This window comes from Aquarana catesbeiana, linkage group LG04 (genome assembly GCF_042186555.1).
Source record: "Aquarana catesbeiana isolate 2022-GZ linkage group LG04, ASM4218655v1, whole genome shotgun sequence".
Taxonomy (NCBI): domain Eukaryota; kingdom Metazoa; phylum Chordata; class Amphibia; order Anura; family Ranidae; genus Aquarana; species Aquarana catesbeiana.
The window spans coordinates 454934697-454958115 of NC_133327.1; the positions used below are offsets into that span (position 1 = coordinate 454934697).

General features: G+C 43.3%; 1 protein-coding gene across 2 annotated transcripts in view; it reads right to left on the reverse strand.

Annotated features, from left to right (window-relative positions):
• Positions 1-23419, reverse strand: part of PDE10A (phosphodiesterase 10A) — a 516915-nt gene that overhangs the window by 411042 nt on the left and 82454 nt on the right. For both annotated transcript variants that reach the window (XM_073627496.1, XM_073627495.1), the window contains exon 2: positions 19487-19612. In XM_073627496.1, coding sequence (XP_073483597.1) covers positions 19487-19612 — 126 coding nt within the window. The remainder of the gene's footprint in view (positions 1-19486; positions 19613-23419) is intronic.

Sequence of the window (23419 nt, forward strand, 5' to 3'; positions counted from 1 at the left end):
GCCTCTCTACTAGGCGATCACAGGTCGCCGGCAGACACTGAGCCCGCCCGTACCGCGGGCGCTCTCCAGCATCATAAGTGAGAGCGTGCTGCCAGCAGCGCGCGCCTGCCTGCAACTGCGCGAGCCGCCGTACCTTTTAAGGCGATTCACGCAGGAGAGCCGACCAGTATATCTGTGTGAGCTGGTTGGCTAGTGGTTAAAAGGGTAACTCCATTTTCATGGGGAAAAAAAAATGCAAATAAAGAAAAAAATATAGCGTATACCATTGCAACACAAGTTATATTGTACTTGAATGTTTTTCAAAATTACCTTTCCTTTTCAATCTGCAGGCTTTGCAATTTTCTGAAAATGCAATGCAATATGGCTACCTGGAGGTGTTCTGTACACAGAATGTGTACAAAACGCCCCCCATATATGTCATTTCCTGCTTGTGTGATTGGCTCACCAATTTTCCCAGAAGTCTGCCTTAAGACACAAGTCAGAAATCAGGCATCCCCTGCAACAAAAATGTATTTTTTTAGTGAGATACCTCCAATAGGAAATCTCGTCTAAAGGGATGCAGGCCCAGCAGCTTTCCTCAGTGTCCTGTAGGTGCTGCAGCTGATTGCTAATATTTTAAACCACTTCAAATAGACTCACTTTCCCGCATGGGCACAAACACACAGGGATTTCTTCAGAATAACAAAAAGGTAGTAATCTGCAACAAAGTTTGTTAAAATCCTTGTAATGTACCTAGGTCACACAGAGGGTAATGCTTTTCTCTCAACAAAAGTGGAGTTACTCTTTAACCACTTCAGCCCCAGAAGGATTTAACCCCTTAATGACCAGGCCATTTTTTGTGATAAGGCACTGTGTCACTTTAATTGACAATTGCGCGGTCGTGCGACGTTGTACCCAAACAAAATTGACATCCTTTTTTCCCACAAATAGAGCTTTATTTTGATGGTATTTGATCACCTCTGCCGTTTTTATTTTTTGCAACAAGTTTAAAAAATAAATAAATAAAATTATATAAATATAAATAATATAGGTTGAAGTGTAGAGGAGAACCGCACACAGCTTTCAATCTAGTGCCAGCAAACAGGTCCTCCCACCGACCTTGTATATATAAGAATGAAGTTCCAAAGGTTGCTGCACTTAAAAATTTGTTGCTTTATTGCATCAAATCTTTGAAAAAAGATTACAAAGCAAGTAGAGTCATTCCAGACAAAATCGTTACAATCATCTGTTCAGACAAAGATTACGTTTCGGGCTGATTTGTTCGCGCCCTTCCTTAGATCAGTCAGAATACATCTGAAGGTTTTCACCACAATCATCTACTTCATATGTGTTTCACAAGCATCATCACACATGGAATCAATATGGTTAATCATTCTCAGTTTTTATCCAATCAATGTTACCGAATACTAATCTTATACCATAGACACAGAAAATAGCTAATCGCACGGCCGATAATCTCAATATCTCATTGTCATCCTGCAATTCATCCTATTTTCAGATCTGAAAGACATATATATGCATAAAAAGATATATATCTTCAATAAATAGATGTAAAAATCTGTTCAGTCACAACACAGAACCAATAGACTATTAAATAAACAGATAAAGATCTAAATCCACGATTAAACCGTGTGGGGCAATTGTATTAAAAAAATGGATCCAGTGTACATCTCTTTTTCTGAGGGTTAATTCACGATCCCCCCCTTCTTCTGTTTCAATTGTGACACACTATGTCCAAATGCAACAAAATGTCTAGCAAGTGGTAGCTATGTTAAATTATCCCTAATGGAATATTTGTTTCTTGTGATTCTATCCTTCACTTTCTGTGTAGTTTCACCAATGTAGACTAATCCACATGGACATTTGATGGCATATACTACACATGATGACTGACATGTATAGTGTCCCCTAATAGGAATATTGAAACTTTTCTGGGGGTGTGTGAAAAAATGTACCCTGGATCATGGAGTTGCATTGAATGCATGATAGACAGGGATATGAAACCAAATTTTATGGTCCCAAAAGCGTTGTTTTTTGGTGTTGTTGATGAAAATTGATCAGATCTTATTAACTGATCGTGTATTGTTCTACCCTTCCTATAGGAGGACACCAGAATTCCTGAACCATAGGATAACTGGTTCTGAGTAGGTTCCAATTTTTGTTAATTATTTTAGAAATACTGTGTGAAAAAGGATGATGTTGCATAATAAAGGGAATTTGTTTGATCGATTTTTTTGGTGTCATGATACTATCCATACTGGACCGTTCCTTTTTAACCAAGGCTTCAGGATATTTTCTATAAGTGTTAGTGTCCCCAAGCTGTTTTATCACTTCTAGCTCATATTTTGCGGTGTCCATTACTACATTAGCACCGCCCTTGTTGGCTGGTTTGATAGTTATATTGCGCCAAGCCGACAAGGAGTTCAACGCCATTACCTCATCTTTACTTAAATTGTTTGGTGTATGGTCTTTTTTAGTTTTATCACTCAAAAAAATGTTTATGTCATATCCACCTTTTCAATGTACACCTCAACCGCAGAGCATGATGTAGGGGGGACCCTAACATTTTTTGGTTTTAATCCCATATTTTTACTAGACAATGGTAAATATTCCTTAGATGTAGCTATAGGGAAACCATAATAGTAAGCCTTAAACCCTAATTGCCTATAAAACCTATAAAGTTCCTGTTTCAAAGTAAAGACATTAATTTTCTCCTTGGGACAAAAACCTAATCCCTTATTTAGCACATTCAGTTCAGTCTCAGTTAAAATAATTGAAGAATTATTATGTACCACATCATTTTTCACCGTCTCTGGCAATTTTGACGTCTGGTGGTTACACTGCTGGCTGTACCTTTTCTTTGTTCTTCTACCTCCCCTCCTGGTCTGGATTCAGTTGTACTTGCAGGTAAAAAAGTAGTGGATACATTGGTTGATGACCCAGTGGATATGGTAGAAGAAGATGAGCTAATAAACTGTTTCTGTTGTTGGTGCGATAATAGTTAGGATCAGACCAATTATAAACTCGATCATTATTATAGTCCTCACGGTCACGTTCAAGTTTTGTTCGCTTACGAAGCTGGATATTTCTGCGAAAACTCTCCAATTTATCATTATTCAGTTTTTTTAAATCCAATAATTCCTCTTGATTGGAGCCTTGCTCTAGTTGTTTCTCCAACTCCAAAATCTGTTGTACGGTCACCCTTTCCTGTTGTAGAAACTGTACCAAAAAATGTTAGGGTCCCCCCTACATCATGCTCTCCGGTTGAGGTGTACAATGAGAAGGTGGATAATGACATGAAAACATTTTTAAATGATAAAACTAAAAAAGACCATACACCAAACAATTTAAGTAAAGATGAGGTAATGACGTTGAACTCCTTGTCGGCTCGGCGCAATATAGCTATCAAACCGGCCGACAAGGGGGGTGCTATTGTAGTAATGGACACCGCAAAATATGAGCTAGAAGTGATAAAACAGCTTCAGGACACTAACACTTATAGAAAACTAGACATATGCCCAGTTTTTAAGGTACAAAAAAAGAATTAAGGATATTTTGACCACTGCATTAAAAAACAAAATCATAGATAATGAAACTGTGGATTTTTAAATTTCTGAACATCCTATTACACCGGTGATATACGCTTTACCAAAGATCCATAAGGATCCTGTCAATCCCCTGGGATGTCCCAGTGTATCTGGGATGGAATCGGTCACAGCTCCTTTAGCGCAGTATCTTGATAAATGTTTAACACCGCTATTGTTGAACACGAGATCCTATATAAAAGACACTTCTTATTTTATTATCTAAAATTCAGGATATTAGACTGTCGGACGATTCCATTATACAATAATTCCACATGAACTTAGGATAGAGGCTTGTTGGTGGCTGCTGATCCAGTTCGGTATATATAAAACATATTGAGTTTTTATTGGATTTACTCAAAATTGTACTTCAGGAGAATTATTTCCTTTTTAAAGATACTCATTTTTTACAACTGAAAGTGCATTGATGGGTTCTAATGTCGCACCCCCATACGCGAATTCTTTCATGAATATGATAGAAACATCTTATATATTTGTTAATGATATGTTCCTTAACCACTTCAGCCCCGGAAGAATTTACCCCCCTTCCTGACCAGAGCACTTTTTGCGATTCGGCACTGCGTCGCTTTAACTGACAATTGTGCGGTTGTGCGACGTGGCTCCCAAACAAAATTGACGTCCTTTTTTTCCCACAAATAGAGCTTTCTTTTGGTGGTATTTGATCACTTCTGCGGTTTTTATTTTTTGCGCTATAAACAAAAAAATAGCGACAATTTTGCAAAAAACAGATTATTTTTTACTTTTTGCTATAATAAATATCCCCAAAAAATAATTAAAAAAACATTTTTTTTTCCTCAGATTAGGCTGATACGTATTCTTCTACATATTTTTGGTAAAAAAAAAAAAAAAAAAATCGCAATAAGCGTTTATTGGTTGGTTTGCGCAAAAGTTATAGCGTTTACAAAATAGGGGATAGTTTTATGGCACTTTTATTAATAATTTTTTTTTTTTACTAGTAATGGCGGCAATCAGTGATTTTTATTGTGACTGCGACATTATGGCGGACACGTCGGACATTTTTGACACATATTTGGGACCATTGTGATTTATACAGCAATCAGTGCTATAAAAATACACTGATTCCTGTGTAAATGACACTGGCAGTGAAGGGGTTACCACTAGGGGGCGGGGAGGGGTTAAGTCAGTACTAGGGAACGTTTTCTAACTGTAGGGCTGATGGGCTAGCTGTGAAACGTCAGTGATCTCTGCTCCCGATAGCAGGGAGCAGAGATCAGTGACACTGTCACTAGGCAGAACGGAGAGATGCTTGTTTACATCAGCATCTCCCCGTTCGTCCTTTCCGTGGGGTGATCGCAGGTATCCCCGCGGCGATCGAGTCCGCGGGACCCGCGACATGACTCACGAAGCTCCCGGCTGGCGCGCGCCGCCGGCAGTGCTCACACAATGGCACGGCGGGAAATTCAATGGGACTTACAGGTACGCCCATTTGCCCAACTGTGCCATTCTGCCGACGTACATCGGCGTGCGCCGGTCGGGAAGTGGTTAAACACTGCCAGGGATGGTATAGATTTGTGGACGATATTTTGCTGTATGGGATTGGGACATGGATACCCTTTTCTTATTTGATAAATATATTAACCATCTTGTTCCCGGTCTCAAATTTAATATTGAAATAGGTACTATTCAAATCTCGTTTCGCGATACCACGTTAAAACTTGAAAACATGACAATTACCAGTGATCTTTATGTGAAAACTACTGATCGTAATCAACTATTACATTTTAATAGTTTTCATCCCCCCCCAATGTCTTTGCCTCCATCCCAAGGAGTCAGCTGATGAGGGTTCAGTGGATAGTTAGCAATCCACTGCGCTGTAGTCAGAGGCTTGATGAGATGGAGACAAAACTGATTGATAGAAAATATCCTGAAGCCTTTGTTAAAAAGGAACGGTCCAGTATGGATTGTATCGGACCCCCAAAAAAATAAATAAATAAATCGATCAAACAAATTCCCTTTATTATGCAACATCATCCTTTTTCACACAGAATTTCTAAAATAATTAACAAACATTGGAACCTACTCAGAACCAGTTATCCTATGGTTCAGGAGTTCTGGTGTCCTCCTATGTCATCTTATAGGAAGGGTAGAACAATACGCGATCGATTAATTAGATCTGATCAATTTTCATCAACAACACCAAAAAATTTGGGTTCATATCTCTGTCTATCATGCATTCCATGTAACTCCATGATCAAGGGTACATTTTTCACACACCCCCATAAAGGTTTCTTTTCAATCTTAGTTTATTTCAAAATAAAGATATAACAGGAAGATATAATACCGTATAGTACAATATTGTATACATTATATACACAACAAGAAAAATATTGTATTAGTACATTAGATATAGAGGTTTGTAATGTATTAGTGTACTAACAAGTGTGGGGGAATCAACCTATAACCACCTTTAAACTTTTGTGTGTTTGTGTTGTGTTGTTGAGCTGAAACGCTGTATAGATCATTCAATCATTTGTTGTAGAAATTTAAGTTGTTGAGTAATTCTGAAAATATAGTCTTTTATATATCAATTTGAGTGACTGGATCAGTACTTAAGAAAAGATAACAGAGAAAAAGGGATGAGTAAGAGCATGGGAGAGATAGGAGATGACAACAGACTTGGGGAGCACCCCGACATGGCTAATCAACGGGCAAAGACGGGGCATCTCTGATCCATATAAGGAAGTCATCCGAGTATCGGAACGTCGACCATGAGGTCCAAGTAATGGAGAACTGTTCCTCTGTCCCTGCTTCCTGCGCCAGCAAATGCTCCAGATCTCTTATCCGATCCACCTCGACAGCCCAATCTCCCAAGGAAGGCACGTCTATTGTTCTCCAATGTCTGGGGATCACTGTCCTGACTGCGGCCAAAAAGTGGCGCAGTATGTCCTTTTTAATCAGCTTGAGTGGGCCCGGAAGCATAGATAGTATGGCTATCTCTGGTGTGGGCTTAATTGAGGTCGCCATCAGTCTGCTGTAAAGATCAAAAACCTTTTGCCAAAATTTCCGAATTGGAGGGCATGCCCACCATATGTGGAGCATTGTCCCACTAGAGGACAGGCATCTCCAACAAGTACCTGAGATAGAGGGGTTAAATCGCTGGATAGTCGCCGGGCACCTGTACCATCTTGTTAATAGCTTAAACCCCTTTTCTTGATTCTTAGTTGCCAAAGAGATCTTATGTGTTAAAATAAAACTTTTTTGCCAATCAGCAGGGGAGATGGAATGCTGTAGATCTGTTTCCCATTTCCGCGTGTATGTTGGAAGGTCAGGGGTAGATACACTTAATAGAAGGGAGTATAATAGTGATACTACATGTGTTGGGGGATCTGGCTGTAAGAGCAGCTCATCAAAGTCTGTCGGGTCGTCTAGGATTTCTGAGATGGGGGAGAGAGTACGTATGTACGATATTAATTGACTCCTTTGTAACCACATGGTTGGGGGCCCCGCGCTCGTTTGGTGTCCGGTCTCAAAGATGGGTCAGCGCGTAGTACCTGTGCTAAACGTCTGTGACTATCCCTATTCCAGGGTCCAAATCTCTCCCCAACCTCCGCCGGGGGGAAGGCCGGGGTCCCAAAGAGAGGAGTCATCGGGCCCCGGGGTTTAGATAATTTACTCGTTAATAGCAGTCGGTCCCATATCTGCAGAGTCTGACGGGTAAGGGCAGTAGAGAGGGTACCACCTCTACGCCGAGCCATAGGTGTCCACGGCAGGGCGCAGAGATCAGCCTCATTGAGATGTTCCTCCAATTGAACCCAGATCTTGGAGGAGGAATGGTGAAACCAATCCACAATACGTGTGAGTACCGCTGCCCTGTGGTAGGAAGAAGCATCTGGGACCCCCGCCCCCCCCCCCCTCCTCCATTTAGTCTAATCTTGGCGGAGGGAGAAGTGTAAAGGGACATTATTCTTGAGAGCATATTATGGCCCAGACCCAGTTGTTGTAGTGATAGACGCAAAAATTGCCAATCGACACGGTCGAAGGCCTTCTCCGCATCTACCGTGAGAAGGCACAATGGGACATTGTGGGTTCGAGCATAATCTGCAATGAGAAGTGTTTTCAGGGTGTTATCTCGTGCCTCTCGTCCACTCACAAAGCCCACTTGATCTAAGTGTATGATTCGGGGTAGCAACGTTTGTAGTCTATTAGCCAGCACCTTCGCGTACACTTTCAAATCAACCCCTATCAGCGAAATGGGTCGGTAGTTAGCACATATAGTCAGGTCTTTGTCTGGTTTTGGGATGAGAGTGATATGTGCCTCTAGAGTCTGCGGTGGGAATACCGATCGCTCAGAGATTGAATTAAATACTTTCGTTAAGAAAGGGGTGAGAAGGGGAGCAAATTGTTTATAAAATTTCGGGGTAAAGCCATCAGGGCCCGGGCTTTTACCAGATGGGGTAGATGCAATGGCGCGGGCAACCTCATCTTCCGATATCGGAGCTTCCAAGTCCTCTATCGTTTTGTCATCTAGAGTAGGTAATGCGTTTTGTGCGATATATGAGGCTTGCGTGTCCGCTCTAGAATAAAGGGGATCAGTGGGGCTTGTTACAGGTATGTTATAGAGGGATTGATAGAAGTCCCGGAAAACCTGTCCCATCTCAGAGGGTGACGAGACAACATTCCCAGAACTGTCCCGTATATGGGGTATAAAGGTGTTGGGTTGTTTGGTATGTAGGGTGCGAGCTAGTGATCTACCACATTTATCTCTGAATTTGTATTGGTGAAAGGCTAGTTTGTTCGCAAATGTACGGGCTGAAGCCTCATATAATTCCCTAAGCTGAGAGCGAGCGGAAGAAACCTCCGCAAGCACCTCTGCAGTCGGGGAGCGTTTATGGGTAGTCTCTAGTGTCCTGAGTTTGTTTATAGCCGTGGCTATCGCGGCCGAGCGATCTTTCTTCATGCGGGTACCCATTTGGATGAAACTACCCCGTAAGACGGCCTTTAATGCCTCCCATTTAATGGGTGGTGAGGTGTCATCAGAGGTGTGGTCTGTAAAAAAATTTGAGATAGTCTCCGCTATCCGAGTATCGAACCCTGGCTCAGTCAGAAGCGAGTCATTCAACCTCCATGTCCATTCTTTTATTGGCGTAGAGGGGACTGTAAGTGTCAGGAATACAGGAGAGTGGTCGGACCAAACCATAGGGTCTATTTCGCAATTTGGGGACCAATCAAGACAGCTGTGGTCGATCAAAAAGTAGTCTAAACGACTGTACGTTCGGTGCACGTTGGAAAAGTGTGTGTAGTTTCGTGATTCTGGGTACAATATCCGCCATATATCTACAAGATGCAAATTGTAGATGGCACGTTTTAGGGCCCGTATTTTAGGGAAGGATATAGAGGAACGGGATGTCGATGAATCCAAGAGTGGATCCATAGGAGTATTGAAGTCCCCTCCGAGTATGAGCTTACCCTCCGCGAAACCCGATAAGATCTTAAAATACTGTAAGGCCGATGGGATTTGGTGTGTGTTAGGTAAGTATAGGTTAGCTATTGTAAATTCAGTCCCCCATAGAGAGATTTTCACAAAGACGTACCTGCCCTGGGGGTCTGCCATATGATCAAGCCGTTCAATAGGGAGTGTTTTATGAAACGCAATAGATACTCCCTTAGATTTTTGTGTTGGATTGGTACTGTGGATCCATCTATTAAAATATCTACTGGAGCAGGAAGGGGTGGATTCAGAGTGAAAGTGGGTCTCTTGCAACAAAAGCACGTTGACTCGTCTTTTGTGCATCTGATATAGTATTTGTCCACGTTTCGAAGCAATGTTCAGCCCATTGACGTTGTATGAACAGAGTTTCAATTGGGGGCGTGAGGTTACCGTATGAGCCATGTCGGGGTGTTAGAGGCCGTGCAGGGGAAAGAACAATAGGATGTAAAAAAAAGGGGGGTACGGAGATCAGTTCGGGGTAGAGTGGGGAGATGAGGTGGAATATAGAAGTGGGAGAAAAGGAAGACAAAAGAAAAGGAGAGGAATTAAAGGAGAAAGAAGAGTATGAGAATAATAGAAAAGGTAAGGTGTAAGTAAAAGGACACCTAAAAATATGTCCAGAAGACTAATGTGTTTGCTAGCGCAAAACACTGCGTGATATATCACGCTTTAGGCACAAACAGTGCCTGTCCTACTGTGGGGGGAAGGTCGAAATGGGTGAACCTGAGCCGTGATCCCGACAGCGAATCAGGCATGCATATAATATATGTGGCACACTAATCATGTAAAACGTATGTGAAACATATGTGGATTAAATATCAGCAGTGGGTTTAAGTAGTTAACCTGGAATCATATAGAAAATACAATACAATTACATCGGTTCCCTCTTGTAAATAAATCAGTTAGCCACAACTGCAGTATGCGCATAGGGGCGCAGGGGGAAACGGGGGGCCCACCCGAGGACGCATCCAGTCGCATCATGTGTGGCGCCTTCTAAACTTACAGCCTCCCAAAATGGGGGTTAATTAAGGCCGGTGGCCAAACCTCCCTCCGGTGCGGTTCCCCCACTCCCGCCACACCCCCCCCAACGCACGCCACAGAGGGAGGAGGTGAGAGGGAACAATCTAACATGAAGCAAAACATTTTATATAAAGCTGTTGTTGTATTGTATCAGTACCTGACTCCCTTTTTAGTGAGAGTCTTAAGGTGACCATAGGCTTCTCTCCCGAACCCCAGCCATACAATAAATTGGCAAAGAGCAGGAAAAGAGCCAGAAGGTCCGACCCACGCTGTCACTTCATCATTTACCAAGTGATCCATAGATCTCGGGCAACTTCTGGGTTAATCTTCTGGAGAGGTAGGCCGTCTCATCCCTGGGCCAGAAGAGACTGACCTAGACCTAGGTCGCCTGCGACGCTGTGGGAGTGAACCAAGTCCCAACTGTCTCGATCCGTCGACTGGAGGGTCTAGCCAGTTCAAGATATCTACCAGCTCTTGCTCAAGAAATATGAAAAAGTCAGGCAGTTGATCTGGATCGGAGAGCGTGAACCTGCTATCTCCCCGTGTCACCTTGATGCTGAAGGGGTGGCCCCATGTGTAGGAGGCACCGGCTTACCGTATAAGCTCTAGTAGAGGGCGCACCACTCGACGCATGTATAGCGTATTGCGAGATAAGTCAGGGTATAGATGGATAGAGGCTCCAAAGAAGTCCACTGGGCCCACGTTCCATGCTTTTCGCATGATCTCCTCCTTCAAGGTATAATAGTGGACCCGACAGAGGACATCGCGGGGGCGACCCTCCCGGGCTCCCCCCGGCCCACCCACCCTGTGAACACGATCCAATTCAATTGGTGATGTTGCCCAGCACTTTATTGAGGATAGATATGACAGTGGGTTTCAGTTCCGCTCCCGATGTTGCTTCAGGTAGACCTTGCAGTCTAATATTGTTCCTGCGACTGCGGTTTTCGCTGTCTTCAATGCGAAGCTGCTGTTGGCGTAGGCGACGGAGATGTGTCGCGGATATAGATTCAAGGGCTGTTATACGTGCCTCATGGTCATCTTGAGCAGTATGTAAGACTGATACCGCCTCCTCATTAGCTGTAACTTTTTGTCTCAGCGCGTTCAGCTCTACTTGTAGGGAATCTTCTATCTTGCTTGCCCAGGATTCAAAATCAGTTCTGAAGGCAGACAATAGGGCTGTGGCTTCCGTTCTGATGGGCACTCCCGTCAGGGGGTGAGGAGTTGTCCGTAGTTCCCCGGTGTCTGTGTCTTGTGATGTGACTGACCTTGTAGAGGAGGCTGATGACTCTCCTCTGGATTCTTGGAGTTTCTCATTTGCGTCCCCAGTCATGTTAACTGTTACTAGAGTGGCGGTGGGTGGTTTGGTCTTCCCTGGGTTGCGGCCAGGCGCCATCTTGTCTTTAGGGGTTCGAGGATCAGTCAGCGCTGTTCTAAGTAGGTACCTCTGTATGGTGCCTTGTTGAGGGTCAGTAGGTTCCGAGGAGTGTGAGCTAGCTGCCGCCATGTAAAATGCAGGTGCGCTGTATTGCGGGATTAGCCTGTTGCTGTCGGGATGGCACGGGTCTCAGGGGTGTGCGGCTTCAGCCATCCATGGTTGATTGCTCTCTATCGAAGCCCCTTCCTCAATATAGAAAAGGGGGGTCTGGGGGGGGGGGGGCAGACCCGAGAGAGCAGCAATGTCCCCCTGTCAGTGCGGGTGGCTCTTTTAAATATTGTGTGTGCGCAGATACACAGGGAGGAGAGCACAGTCCAAATATGATTTGTCCCTTTACAGTGTGAGCCCGACTTCACTGTTAGGTTGCAAGATGGCGGCCAGTGCTGAATGTCCCCAAATAATAAAAGAGCCTGTACCTTAGTCTCTGGGGCAGTGGAGGGGTGTCCACCTTGTAGGATGAATTGCTGGATGGCTCCTGTGCCTCTGACTGCAGGCCCAAGGTCCAGTAGTCTTGTAGGCCTCCCAGGCCTCGGATCCGCTGTAAGCCGCGGGTATCCGGGGCCCACAGTCGTCAGCCCCAGAAGTAGCAGTCCTGGGTGTATGGCCCGAGGGAGTGTAGGCTGATCGATCGCCCCCCGCGCCGCTGATCGCGGTACTCGAGTCCGGGGATTCCGGCTGTCCTGTAGGCCGCAAGATGGGGGCCGGCGTTCAGTGCAGGGCCGGCAGCGGCCTAGGATCAGATGGCGGCCGGCGTTTGGTAGGCCGCGGGTGTTCGGGGCCCACAGCCGTTAGCTCCGGAGGCAGCTGACCTAATTATAGGCCGATCGGGCACCCCCCGTACCGCCGATCGCGGCACGCGAGTCCGGGGATTCCGGCTGTCCTGTAGGCCGCAAGATGGCGGCCGGCGTTCAGTGCAGGGCCGGCGGTGGCCTGGGACCAGGTCAATCCACTGGCTGTACGGGTCAATTTGCCCCAAAAATACTGCAGCCAGCCCCTGACAGTCGTGGGGCACAGATGGAGGAAAATATTAGGTTGTATAGGCTGCGGATGGCTCCGGATTGCAGAGGACTTGGCGGAGCTCCTCTGTAGCACGTCCACCCACCTCAACGTCCGGACACGCCCCCCCCATAAAGGTTTCAATAGTCCCATTAGGGGACACTATACATGTCAGTCATCATTTGTAGTATATGCCATCAAATGTCCATGTGGATTAGTCTACATTGGTGAAACTACACAGAAAGTGAAGGAAAGAATCGCATGACACAAATATTCCATTAGGGATAAATTAACACAGCTACCACTTGCTAGACATTTTTTTGAATTTGGACATAGTATGTCACAATTGAAATATATGGTCCTGGAGGGGATTGAAAGAAACAGAAGGGGGGGGGGGATCGTGAATTAACCCTCAGAAAAAGAGATGTACACTGGATCCATTTTTTGAATACAATTGCCCTACACGGTTTAAACGTGGATTTAGATCTTTATCTGTTTATTTAATAGGCTATTGGTTCTGTGTTGTGACTGAACAGATTTTTACATCTATTTATTGAAGATATATATCTTTTTATGCACATATATCTCTTTCAGATCTGAAAATAGGATGAATTGCAGGATGACAATGAGATATTGAGATTATCGGCCGTGCGATTAGCTATTTTCTGTGTCTATGGTATAAGATTAGTATTCAGTAACATTGATTGGATAGAAACTGAGAATGATTAACCATATAGATTCCATGTGTGATGATGCTTGTGAAACACATATAAAAGTAGATGATTGTGGTGAAAACCTTCAGATGTATTCTGACCGATCTAAGGAAGGGCGCGAGCAAATCAGCCCAAAAAGTAATCTTTGAACAGATGATTGTAACTATTTTGTCTGGAATGACTCTACTTGCTTTGTAATCTTTTTTCAAAGATTTGATGGAATAAAGCAACAAATTTTTAAGTGCAGCAACCTTTGGAACTTTATTCTTATATATACAGTATCTCACAAAAGTGAGTACACCCCTCACATTTTTGTAAATATTTTATTATATCTTTTCATGTGACAACACTGAAGAAATGACACTTTGCTACAATGTAAAGTAATGAGTGTACAGCTTGTATAACAGTGTACATTTTCTGTCCCCTCAAAATAACTCAACACACAGCCATTAATGTCTAAACCGCTGGCAACAAACGTGAGAAAACCCCAAAGTGAAAATATCTAAATTGGGCCCAAACTGTCAATATTTTGTGTGGCCACCATTATTTTCAAGCACTGCCTTAACCCTCTTGGGCATGGAGTTCACCAGAGCTTCACAGGTTGCCACTGGAGTCCTCTTCCACTCCTCCATGACGACATCACGGAGCTGGTGGAAGTTAGAGACCTTGCGCTCCTCCACCTTCTGTTTGAGGATGCCCCACAGATGCTCAATAGGGTTTAGGTCTGGAGACATGCTTGGCCGGTCCATCACCTTTACCCTCAGCTTCTTTAGCAAGGCAGTGGTCGTCTTGGAGGTGTGTTTGGGGTCATTATCATGTTTGAATACTGCCCTGCGGCCCAGTCTCCGAAAGGAGGGGATCATGCTCTGCTTCAGTATGTCACAGTACATGTTGGCATTCATGGTTCCCTCAATGAACTGTAGCTCCCCAGTACCGGCAGCACTCATGCAGCCCCAGACCATCACACTCCCACCACCATGCTTGACTGTAGACAAGACACACTTGTCTTTGTACTCCTCACCTGGTTGCTACCACACATGCTTGACACCATCTGAACCAAATAAGTTTATCTTGGTCTCATCAGACCACAGGACATAGTTCCAGTAATCCATGTCCTTAGTCTGCTTGTGTTCAGCAAATTGTTTGCGGGCTTTCTTTTGCATCATCTTTAGCAGAGGCTTCCTTCTGAGATGACAACCACGAAGAGCAATTTTATGCAGTGTGTGGCGTATGGTCTGAGCACTGACAAGCTGACCCCCCCACCCCTTCAACCTCTTCATAAATGCTGGCAGCACTCATACGTCTATTTCCCAAAGACAACCTCTGGATATGACACAGAGCATGTGCACTCAGCTTCTTTCATCGACCATGGCAAGGCCTGTTCTGAGTGGAACCTGTCCTGTTAAACTGCTGTATGGTCATGGCCACCGTGCTACAGCTCAGTTTCAGGGTCATGGAAATTTTCTTATAACTTAGGCCATCTTTATCTAGAGCAACAATTCTTTTTTTCAGATCCTCAGAGAGTTCTTTGCCATGAGGTGCCATGTTGAACTTCCAGTGACCAGTATGAGAGAGTGAGAGTGATAATACCAAATTTAACACACCTGCTCCCCATGCACACCTGAGACCTTTTAACACTAATGAGTCACATGATACCGGGGAGGGAAAATTGCTAATTGGGCCCAATTTGGACATTTTCACTTAGGGGTGTACTCACTTTTGTTGCCAGCGATTTAGACATTAATGGCTATGTGTTGAGTTATTCTAAGTGAACAGCAAATTTACACTGTTATACAAGCTGTACACTCACTACTTTACATTGTAACAGTGTAATTTCTTCAGTGTTGTCACATGAAAAGATATAATAAAATATTTACAAAAATGTGAGGGGTGTGTATATATATATATATATATATATATATATATATATATATATATATATATATATATATATATATATATATATATATATATATATATATATATATTTTTTTTTTTTTTTTTTTAATTTTTGCTATAAAAAATATATATAAAAAAAAGTCTTCATCGGTTTAGGCGAATATGTATTCTACTACATATTTTTGGTAACAAATAAAATCGCAATAAGCGTATATTGATTGGTTTGCGCAAAAGTTATAATGTCTACAAAATAGGGGATAGATTTATGGTATTTTTATTATTACTTTTACTAGTAATCGGCGATTTTTAGCGGGACTGCGACATTGCGGCGGACAGATCGGACACTTTTGACACTTTTTTGGGACCAATGACATTTATACAGCAATCAGTGCTATAAAAATGCACCGATTACTGTATAAATGACACTGGCAAGGAAGGGGTTAAGTGTGTCCTAGTGAGGTGTTTCTAACTGTGGAGGGAGTGGACTGACTAGGAACAGCGATCTCTCTGTACTCCCAATCACTAGGAACAGACGATCACTCTGTACTCTCCTGACAGAACGGGGATCTGTTTGTTTACGCATCGCCGATGTAAGTGATAGCCCACTATAGCTCTTGAAAGAACTGCTCTACCGATACGATGATTTGCGCAATCGAGCCGACCTGCCGCCATATATAGGCGGCGGCCAGTCGGCAAGTGGTTAAGGTTCCATTCACACGTGTACGACATGCACAACTGTTGAATTGTAGAACATTCAGGTACGACTATCATGCAACTTTTGAGGGTTAACATTGAAGTCTAAGGCCATCAAGTTGCATGAAATTCGGACCAAAGTAGTGCATGAACTACTTTGAAGTCGCTGCAACCTTAAGACGTACTGTACATACAGTGGGGACAGAAAGTATTCAGACCCCCTTAAATTTTTCGCTCTTTGTTATATTACAGCCATTTGCTAAAATCATTTAAGTTCAGAGATGCAGTCTGGAGATGGAGAAAGTTGTAGAAAGTCAACCATCACTGCAGCCCTCCACCAGTCAGGGCTTTATGGCATAGTGGCCTGATGGAAGCCTCTCCTCAGTGCAAGACACATGAAAGCCTGCATGGAGTTTGCTAAAAAACACCTGAAGGACTCCAAGATGGTGAGAAATAAGATTCTTTGGTCTGATGAGACCAAGATAGAACATTTTGGCCTTAATTCTAAGCGGTATGTGTGGAGAAAACCAGGCACTGCTCATCACCTGTCCAATACAGTCCCACCATGGTGGTGGCAGCATCATGCTGTGGGGGTGTTTTTCAGCTGCAGGGACAGGACAACTGGTTGCAATTGAGGGAAAGATGAATGCGGCCAAGTACAGGAATATCCTGGATGAAAACCTTCTCCAGAGTGCTCAGGACCTCAAACTGGGCCGAAGGTTTACCTTCCAACAAGACAATAACCCTAAGCACACAGCTAAAATAATGAAGGAGTGGCTTCACAACAACTCCGTGACTGTTCTTGAATGGCCCAGCCAGAGCCCTGACTTAAACCCAATTGAGCATCTCTGGAGAGACCTAAAAATGGCTGTCTACCAATGTTTACCATCCAACCTGACAGAACTTGAGAGGATCTGCAAGGAGGAATGGCAGAGGATCCCCAAATCCAGGTGTGAAAAACTTGTTGCATCTTTCCCAAAAAGACTCAGGGCTGTATTAGATCAAAAGGGTGCTTCTACTAAATACTGAGCAAAGGGTCTGAATACTTAGGACCATGTGATGTTTCAGTTTTTCTTTTTTAATAAATCTGCAAAAATGTCAACAATTCTGTGTTTTTCTGTCAGTATGGGGTGCAATGTGTACATTAATGAGGAAAAAAATAAACTTAAATGATTTTAGCAAATGGCTGCAATATAACAAAGAGTGAAAAATTTAAGGCCGTCTCCGTTGTATATGGTTATCATTGGAAAACATGGGGAATGACTTGTCATGCCACTTTGATGTCCAAAGTGGCATGACAAGTTGCACAAGCGTGAATGGAGCCTTAGAAAGCATTTCTATTGTGATTGGATGTGCAGTAAACACTATTCAATTTGAGCTGGACTTGCCCATAGGCTGCAGCAAAACTTAATTTTCTGCTGTTGGTTTCTATTCACAGTAGGTTGAACAGAGATCAGCAGGTATTATATACATTTGCGGTTAACAAAAGAAACAGTTATTAAACCAAAAATTTGGCTCAAATTTAAATTTAGAACCATTCTTTCTAAATGGGCTGCCAACACAGAAATTTTTCTGACACAGTGCACCCCGACATACAGTAGTGCCTTACTGTGGGTTATGGGGCACCTCAATGCATGACTGTCAAAGCTGTGTTGCAATGTGTCAGAGCATGAAGCAATTCAAAATGAATGGCGCCATTAAGCACTAATGTACTGAATGTTAACACTTGAATTATGGCAATGCACAGCTTCGCAAAAGTATGTTTTGATTCTAAGGTTACATGCCCACGGACGCTTTAAAAAACGGGCTGTAAAGCCAGTACAGACGCCAGGAAAAAAGTGTCAGTAAAAACGCGATTTTATCCGGCTTTTAGCCGCGTTTCTCTGTCTCTATTCAAAATCAATGGTCGCCTAAGGAGCCCATTGATTTGAATAGAGGTCGCACCAGAAGTCAGATCAAGAAGATCCGACTTGCAGTGCCACTTGTGTGCTGAGAATCTTGAGGGAGGAACCCAGCGAAATAAAAAAAAAAAAAATTGCGTGAGGTTCCCCCACCAAGACGATACCAGACCCTTCGGTCTGGTATGGATCTTAAAGGAAACCCCCACACCAAAAAAAAAAAATGGCGTGGGGGTCCCCCCAAGATCCATACCAGACCCTTATCCGAGCACGCAACCCGGCAGGTCAGGAAAGGGAGGGGCGAGCAAGTGTCCCCTCCTGGACCATACCAAGCCACATGCCCTCAACATGGGAGGTTGGTGCTTTGGGGCAGGGGGGGCCCTGCACCCCCCCACCCCAAAGCACCTTGTCCCCATGTTGATGAGGACAAGGGCCTCTTCCCGACAACCCTGGCCGTTGGTTGTCGGGGTCTGCAGGCGGGGGGACTTATCGGAATCTGGGGGTCCACTTTAATAAGGGGGCCCCCAGATCCCGGCCCCCCACCCTATGTGAATGAGTGTATGGGGTACATCATACCCCTACCCATTCAGCTGGGGAAAAAAAGTGTCAATAAAAAAAAATACCACACAGGTTTTTAAAGTAACTAGGCAGCTCCGGGGGTCTCTTCTGACTTCGGGGGTCTCTTCCGACTTCTCCTCGCTCTCTCTGGCCTCTTCTCCCGCTGCCTTCTGCCGGGCTCCTCCGCTATCTTCTGCTCTTTTGCGTCGTCTTCTTCCGTTGACTCGACGCTCTCTCCCGCTGTAATGCCGTGTGCACGGTGCGCAACGACTTATAAAGGCATGGGGCAGGGTCACCGGGTGACGTCATGCGGTGAGCCCGCCCCTTATGACTTCACAGTCCCGGGGTATGATGTGACTGTGACGTCATAAGGGGCGGGGTCACTGGATGACATCACCCGGTGACCCCACCCCATGCCTATGTAAGTCTATATAAGCCTTTCCTGACCTGCCGGGCTGCGTGCTCGGATAAGTGTCTGGTATGGATCTTGGGGGGACCCCCATGCCATTTTTTTTTTGGTGTGGGGGTTCCCCTTAAGATCCATACCAGACCGAAGGGTCTGGTATCGTCTTGGTGGAGGAACCTCACGCCAATTTTTTTTTTCTAATTTTCGCTGGGTTCCCCCCTCAAGATTCTCAGCACACAAGTCGCACCGCAAGTCGGATCCTCCTGATCCGCCTTCTGGTGCGACCTCTATTCAAATCAGTGGGCTCCCTTAGGGAAACATTGATTTTGAATAGAGACAGAAACGCTGGACAAGGCTTAACACAGCGTTAAGCCTCATTAAATGGCGTTTAACACTTTTTGCTGGCATCTGACATTTTTACAGCTCTAGCGCTGGAGACTCAGAACGCACTGGTCCTGGGTTTTTTTTGCAGCTTAAAAACGGCTATGCCATTTAAAGCTCAAAAAAGCCATGGTGGGCATGAGGCCATAGGCTAACATGGAGAAGCATTTTTAGGCTGCTAAAATCGCTCAAAAAAGTGTCTGTAAAAACGTCTGTGGGCATGAGGCCTACAGTAAATGTCTGTATACGCTGCCTAAAACTTTGCCCATAGTCTTCTGCAGCCAGTGTTAAACATACAGTAAAAACAGCACAGGTGCAATAACGTTACCAAGAACACCAAAACAAGTGCCTGCAGCTGTTTACAGGGCTTTTCAAAGCTTGATATGATCCCTTTTAAATAAGAAGCACTTTGAAAAACATAACCAAATCTTACCTTCATTTCTATTTTTTTTCTTCATCCATTTTTCTACAGTTTCAGAAGCAACGCTTTCTGATACAAACTCATCCAGTAACTGAGGGTGGCGGGATAGATATGCCTTCACTTTTTCATCAGTTAAACCTATGAAGAAGGATACGATTAAAAAAATCCAATATTTCACATACAGGTAAAAAAGAAAAAAAAAAAAAAAAAAAAGAGCGCATATCTTTTTAATCCTTGTTAAAGAGAATTGGTGACTTTGTTTTTTCTAATCAAATCAAAAACTCAAAATACTGAAGATAAAGCATGAGAGCCAGAGTACCCCTTTTTTCTGGAGAGAACAAACTACACATTAAAGTGGTTATAAAGGCAGAAGGTTTTTTATCTTCATGCATTCTATGCATGAAGAAAAAAAAAAAAAAACTACATCAGCCCACCTAACACTTACCTGAGCTCCATCTCGATCCAGCAATGTTGCATGAGAGCCTCGGCTGTCTGGGACTCTCCCTCCTGATTGGCTAAGACACAGCAGCAAGTGCCATTGGCTCCCGCTGCTGTCAAAGTTAATGAGCCAATGAGGAGAGAGAGAGAGGGGGCAAGGTCTAGCCACACGTCCATGTCTGAATGGACACACAGAGCAGTGGCCTGGGTGCCCCCATAGCAAGCTGCTTACTGTGGGGACACTCAGCAGGAGAGAGGGACCAAGAGTGCCAGCGAGGGACCCGAAAAGAGGAGGATCTGGGCTGCTCTGTGCAAAGCCGCCGCACAGAGCAGGGAAGTACGATAGGTTTGTTATTTTTAAACAAAAAAAACAAGACTTTAATATCACTTTAATCTCTTGACCGGACTGAGCATGCTCCCCATTTGCTGGCTAAAATGGCAAAGTGTTCAAATGCATAAATAATTACAAATTACTATGGTGCCAAAATTCACACGCCTAAAACAGCTGTGCATATACACTTAGTAGACATTTTGAAATGCTGAGGAAATCCCACAAACTTTCCGTCTCTAGTGAAAAAAAAAAAAAAATTAAAGCAAAACAAATATTAAAATGAATTCTTTATATCATGCAGATGTTACCAATGCCACTCCAGGCAGCCTTCTTTAAATTCTGGTGATCCCAAATTTCAAATTTAATGTAGTTGGGTAAAAAAAAAAAAAAATTATTGATATGGTTCCAAAGTGGGCTTGGGGTCGAATACCTTTAACACCAACAATTATCAAACATACTGTATATTTTAAGTTACAGGACTCTATATTAAGAAACAAGGATAGAAGAATACCCCTCACTTCTCCCCAAAACACGATGGAAGGGCCTTAAAACAAGCAAGACCAGATTTAGCGTTCAAATACGGAAAGGCTTCTTCACAGTAAGAGCTGTGCAATAGACACCCTCAAAAACTAGTTCTGGCCAGCTCAGCAGATTGTCCGCTATGTGATGAAAGAAAAAAGTTAAAAACAAAAAAAAAAAAAATTTCTGCAAAAATATAAAGTTACACCCAAGCACATACATTTCTTTTTTGAGGCCCCCACACATACAAATGTAAATGCATGTGTCGGGGGCACCTTGCAAGAAAGCGTCAGTTGCAATACACGTATACGCATCCCGGAGTGAGAGCAATAATTCTAGCACAAGACCTATTCTGTTACACTAAACTGAAAAAAATATATAGGGTGCTGAAGTTTGATGCCATTTCATGAACGCACACAAATTTAAGGTTTGACACGTTTGATACCTATTTACTTGGTGCAACATTGTCTTTTATATTTTACCAAAAATGTAGGTAGTTTATTGCGTTTGTTTGCCCTAAAATTCACTTTAGTGCGTTTACTGAAATTTTGCATTTTCTAGACCTTTGTGATATCATGTGACATAAAAAATTGGAACTACCACTATTTTATTCTCTAGGGCAGGCATATGCAATTAGCGGACCTCCAGCTGTTGAAAAACTACAAGTCCCATCATGCCTCTGCCTCTAGGTGTCATGCTTGTGGCTGTAAGGGTCTTGCTATGCCTCATGGGATTTGTAGTTCTGCAACAGCTGGAGGTCCACTATTTGCATATCCCTGCTCTAGGGTGTCTTCTTTTGAAAAATATATAATGTTTGGGGGATCTGTCTAATCATTGTACACATTTAAAAAATATTTTTTTTAAACGTGTGCAAAAATGGATTTACACTTAACGGTAACATACTTTTCCAGGGGTCTTTTAGGACAGCCACCATAGAGAGACCTTGGCTCCTCCCTTCTCAGGAAACACCGACTTATACTGTAAGATTTAAGCCTCACAGTCCCCCCGGCCCCTCAGTTCTTCAAAAGTATCTCTGGCCAGCTGGGGAGACACAAGAACACGTCATACTAACCTTTATCTTACCTGACGGTCTCATGTGATGAGCTCTTCAGGAATAACCAACAATTAAATCAAGACTAATTATGTGGGGGTCTTGTGAGCCAAAGATGGACTGATGCCTCTGTGAGGTGAAACAAATATAGATAAGATGCAAACACTAACCACGTTTCATTGCGTGCATGAACCAAAAAATATAAATAAACGTGCCTGCGCTGAAAAAACAGATATATCCCAATAGCTGGGAGGTGCATATATCGTGTAAAACTATACTACAAAATTTCAATATAAAAAAAAAAAAAAAAAAATGCTAATAATATATAAATTATAGAATGAATACAATCCTTATATAAAGTATCCCATAAAGTGCAACATGCAAAAATAACAATATATATATGTGGTTATATATATATAAGATCAAAGTGCAAAATCAAGTGTCCACATTTAAAAGTTCAATTCATTGATATCAACACATAAAGTGCAAGTAAGTGGTGTCCACAAAAACAGTGTTCCTCATGCTCCTCCTTAATGGTGTTCACAATCCAGCATGCTTCAGTGCTCTCCTGTGACCCCCCACTTGTGCTTGCGCTCACCTCTGAGCGTGTGACACGGTAATTAAACGGTGTCTAAACACGCATTGGAGCCACCCCTTGGGCTCATACAGGGTATGCTGATATAAACTCCACCACTCTCAGATGTCATCAGATAGTCTGATAGTCTGTCACACGCTCAGAGGTGAGCGCAAGCACAAGTGGGGGGTCACAGGAGAGCACTGAAGCATGCTGGATTGTAAACACCATTAAGGAGGAGCATGAGGAACACTGTTTTTGTGGACACCACTTACTTGAACTCTATGTGTTGATATCAATGAATTGAACTTTTAAATGTGGACACTTGATTTTGCACTTTGATCTTATATATATAACCACATATATATATTGTTTTTTTTGCATGCTGCACTTTATGGGATACTTTTATATAAGGATTGTATTCATTCTATAATTTATATATTATTAGCATTTTTTTTTTTTTTTTTATATTGAAATTTTGTAGTATAGTTTTACACTATATATGCACCTCCCAACTATTGGGATATATCTGTTTTTTCAGAGCAGGCACGTTTAATTAAATCAAGACTCATGGAAAAGGATGTTACTGGTAAGTGTAACTCCGTTTTTCCCTGTTCGTCTTTCAGGACAGCCACCATAGAGGATAAGCGAGCACCTTACCTTAGGGGGGACTACTGCCTGCAGCACTTTATGCCCAAAGGCCTGCTTTTTTGGCCGACAGCAGGTCCAACCTGTAGTGCTTCACGAATGTGGCAAAACTGGACCAAGTTACAGCCCTACAAATCTGCTCTGGAGAAGCACCAGCCCATTCTGCCTGGTGAGCTGGTGGAATGTGCCTTAATACTCTCCGGGGGCTCCAACCCCCCCGACCACTTAAGCCTGAATAATGGCTAACCTCAACCATCTGGATAGTGTACGTCTAGAGGCTCTGGACCCTTTCCTAGCCCCAGAAAATAACACAGAAAAGGAATCAGAATTTCTGAACTGTTTTGTACTATCCAAGTACTGAAGAACGCACCTTCTAACCTCCAA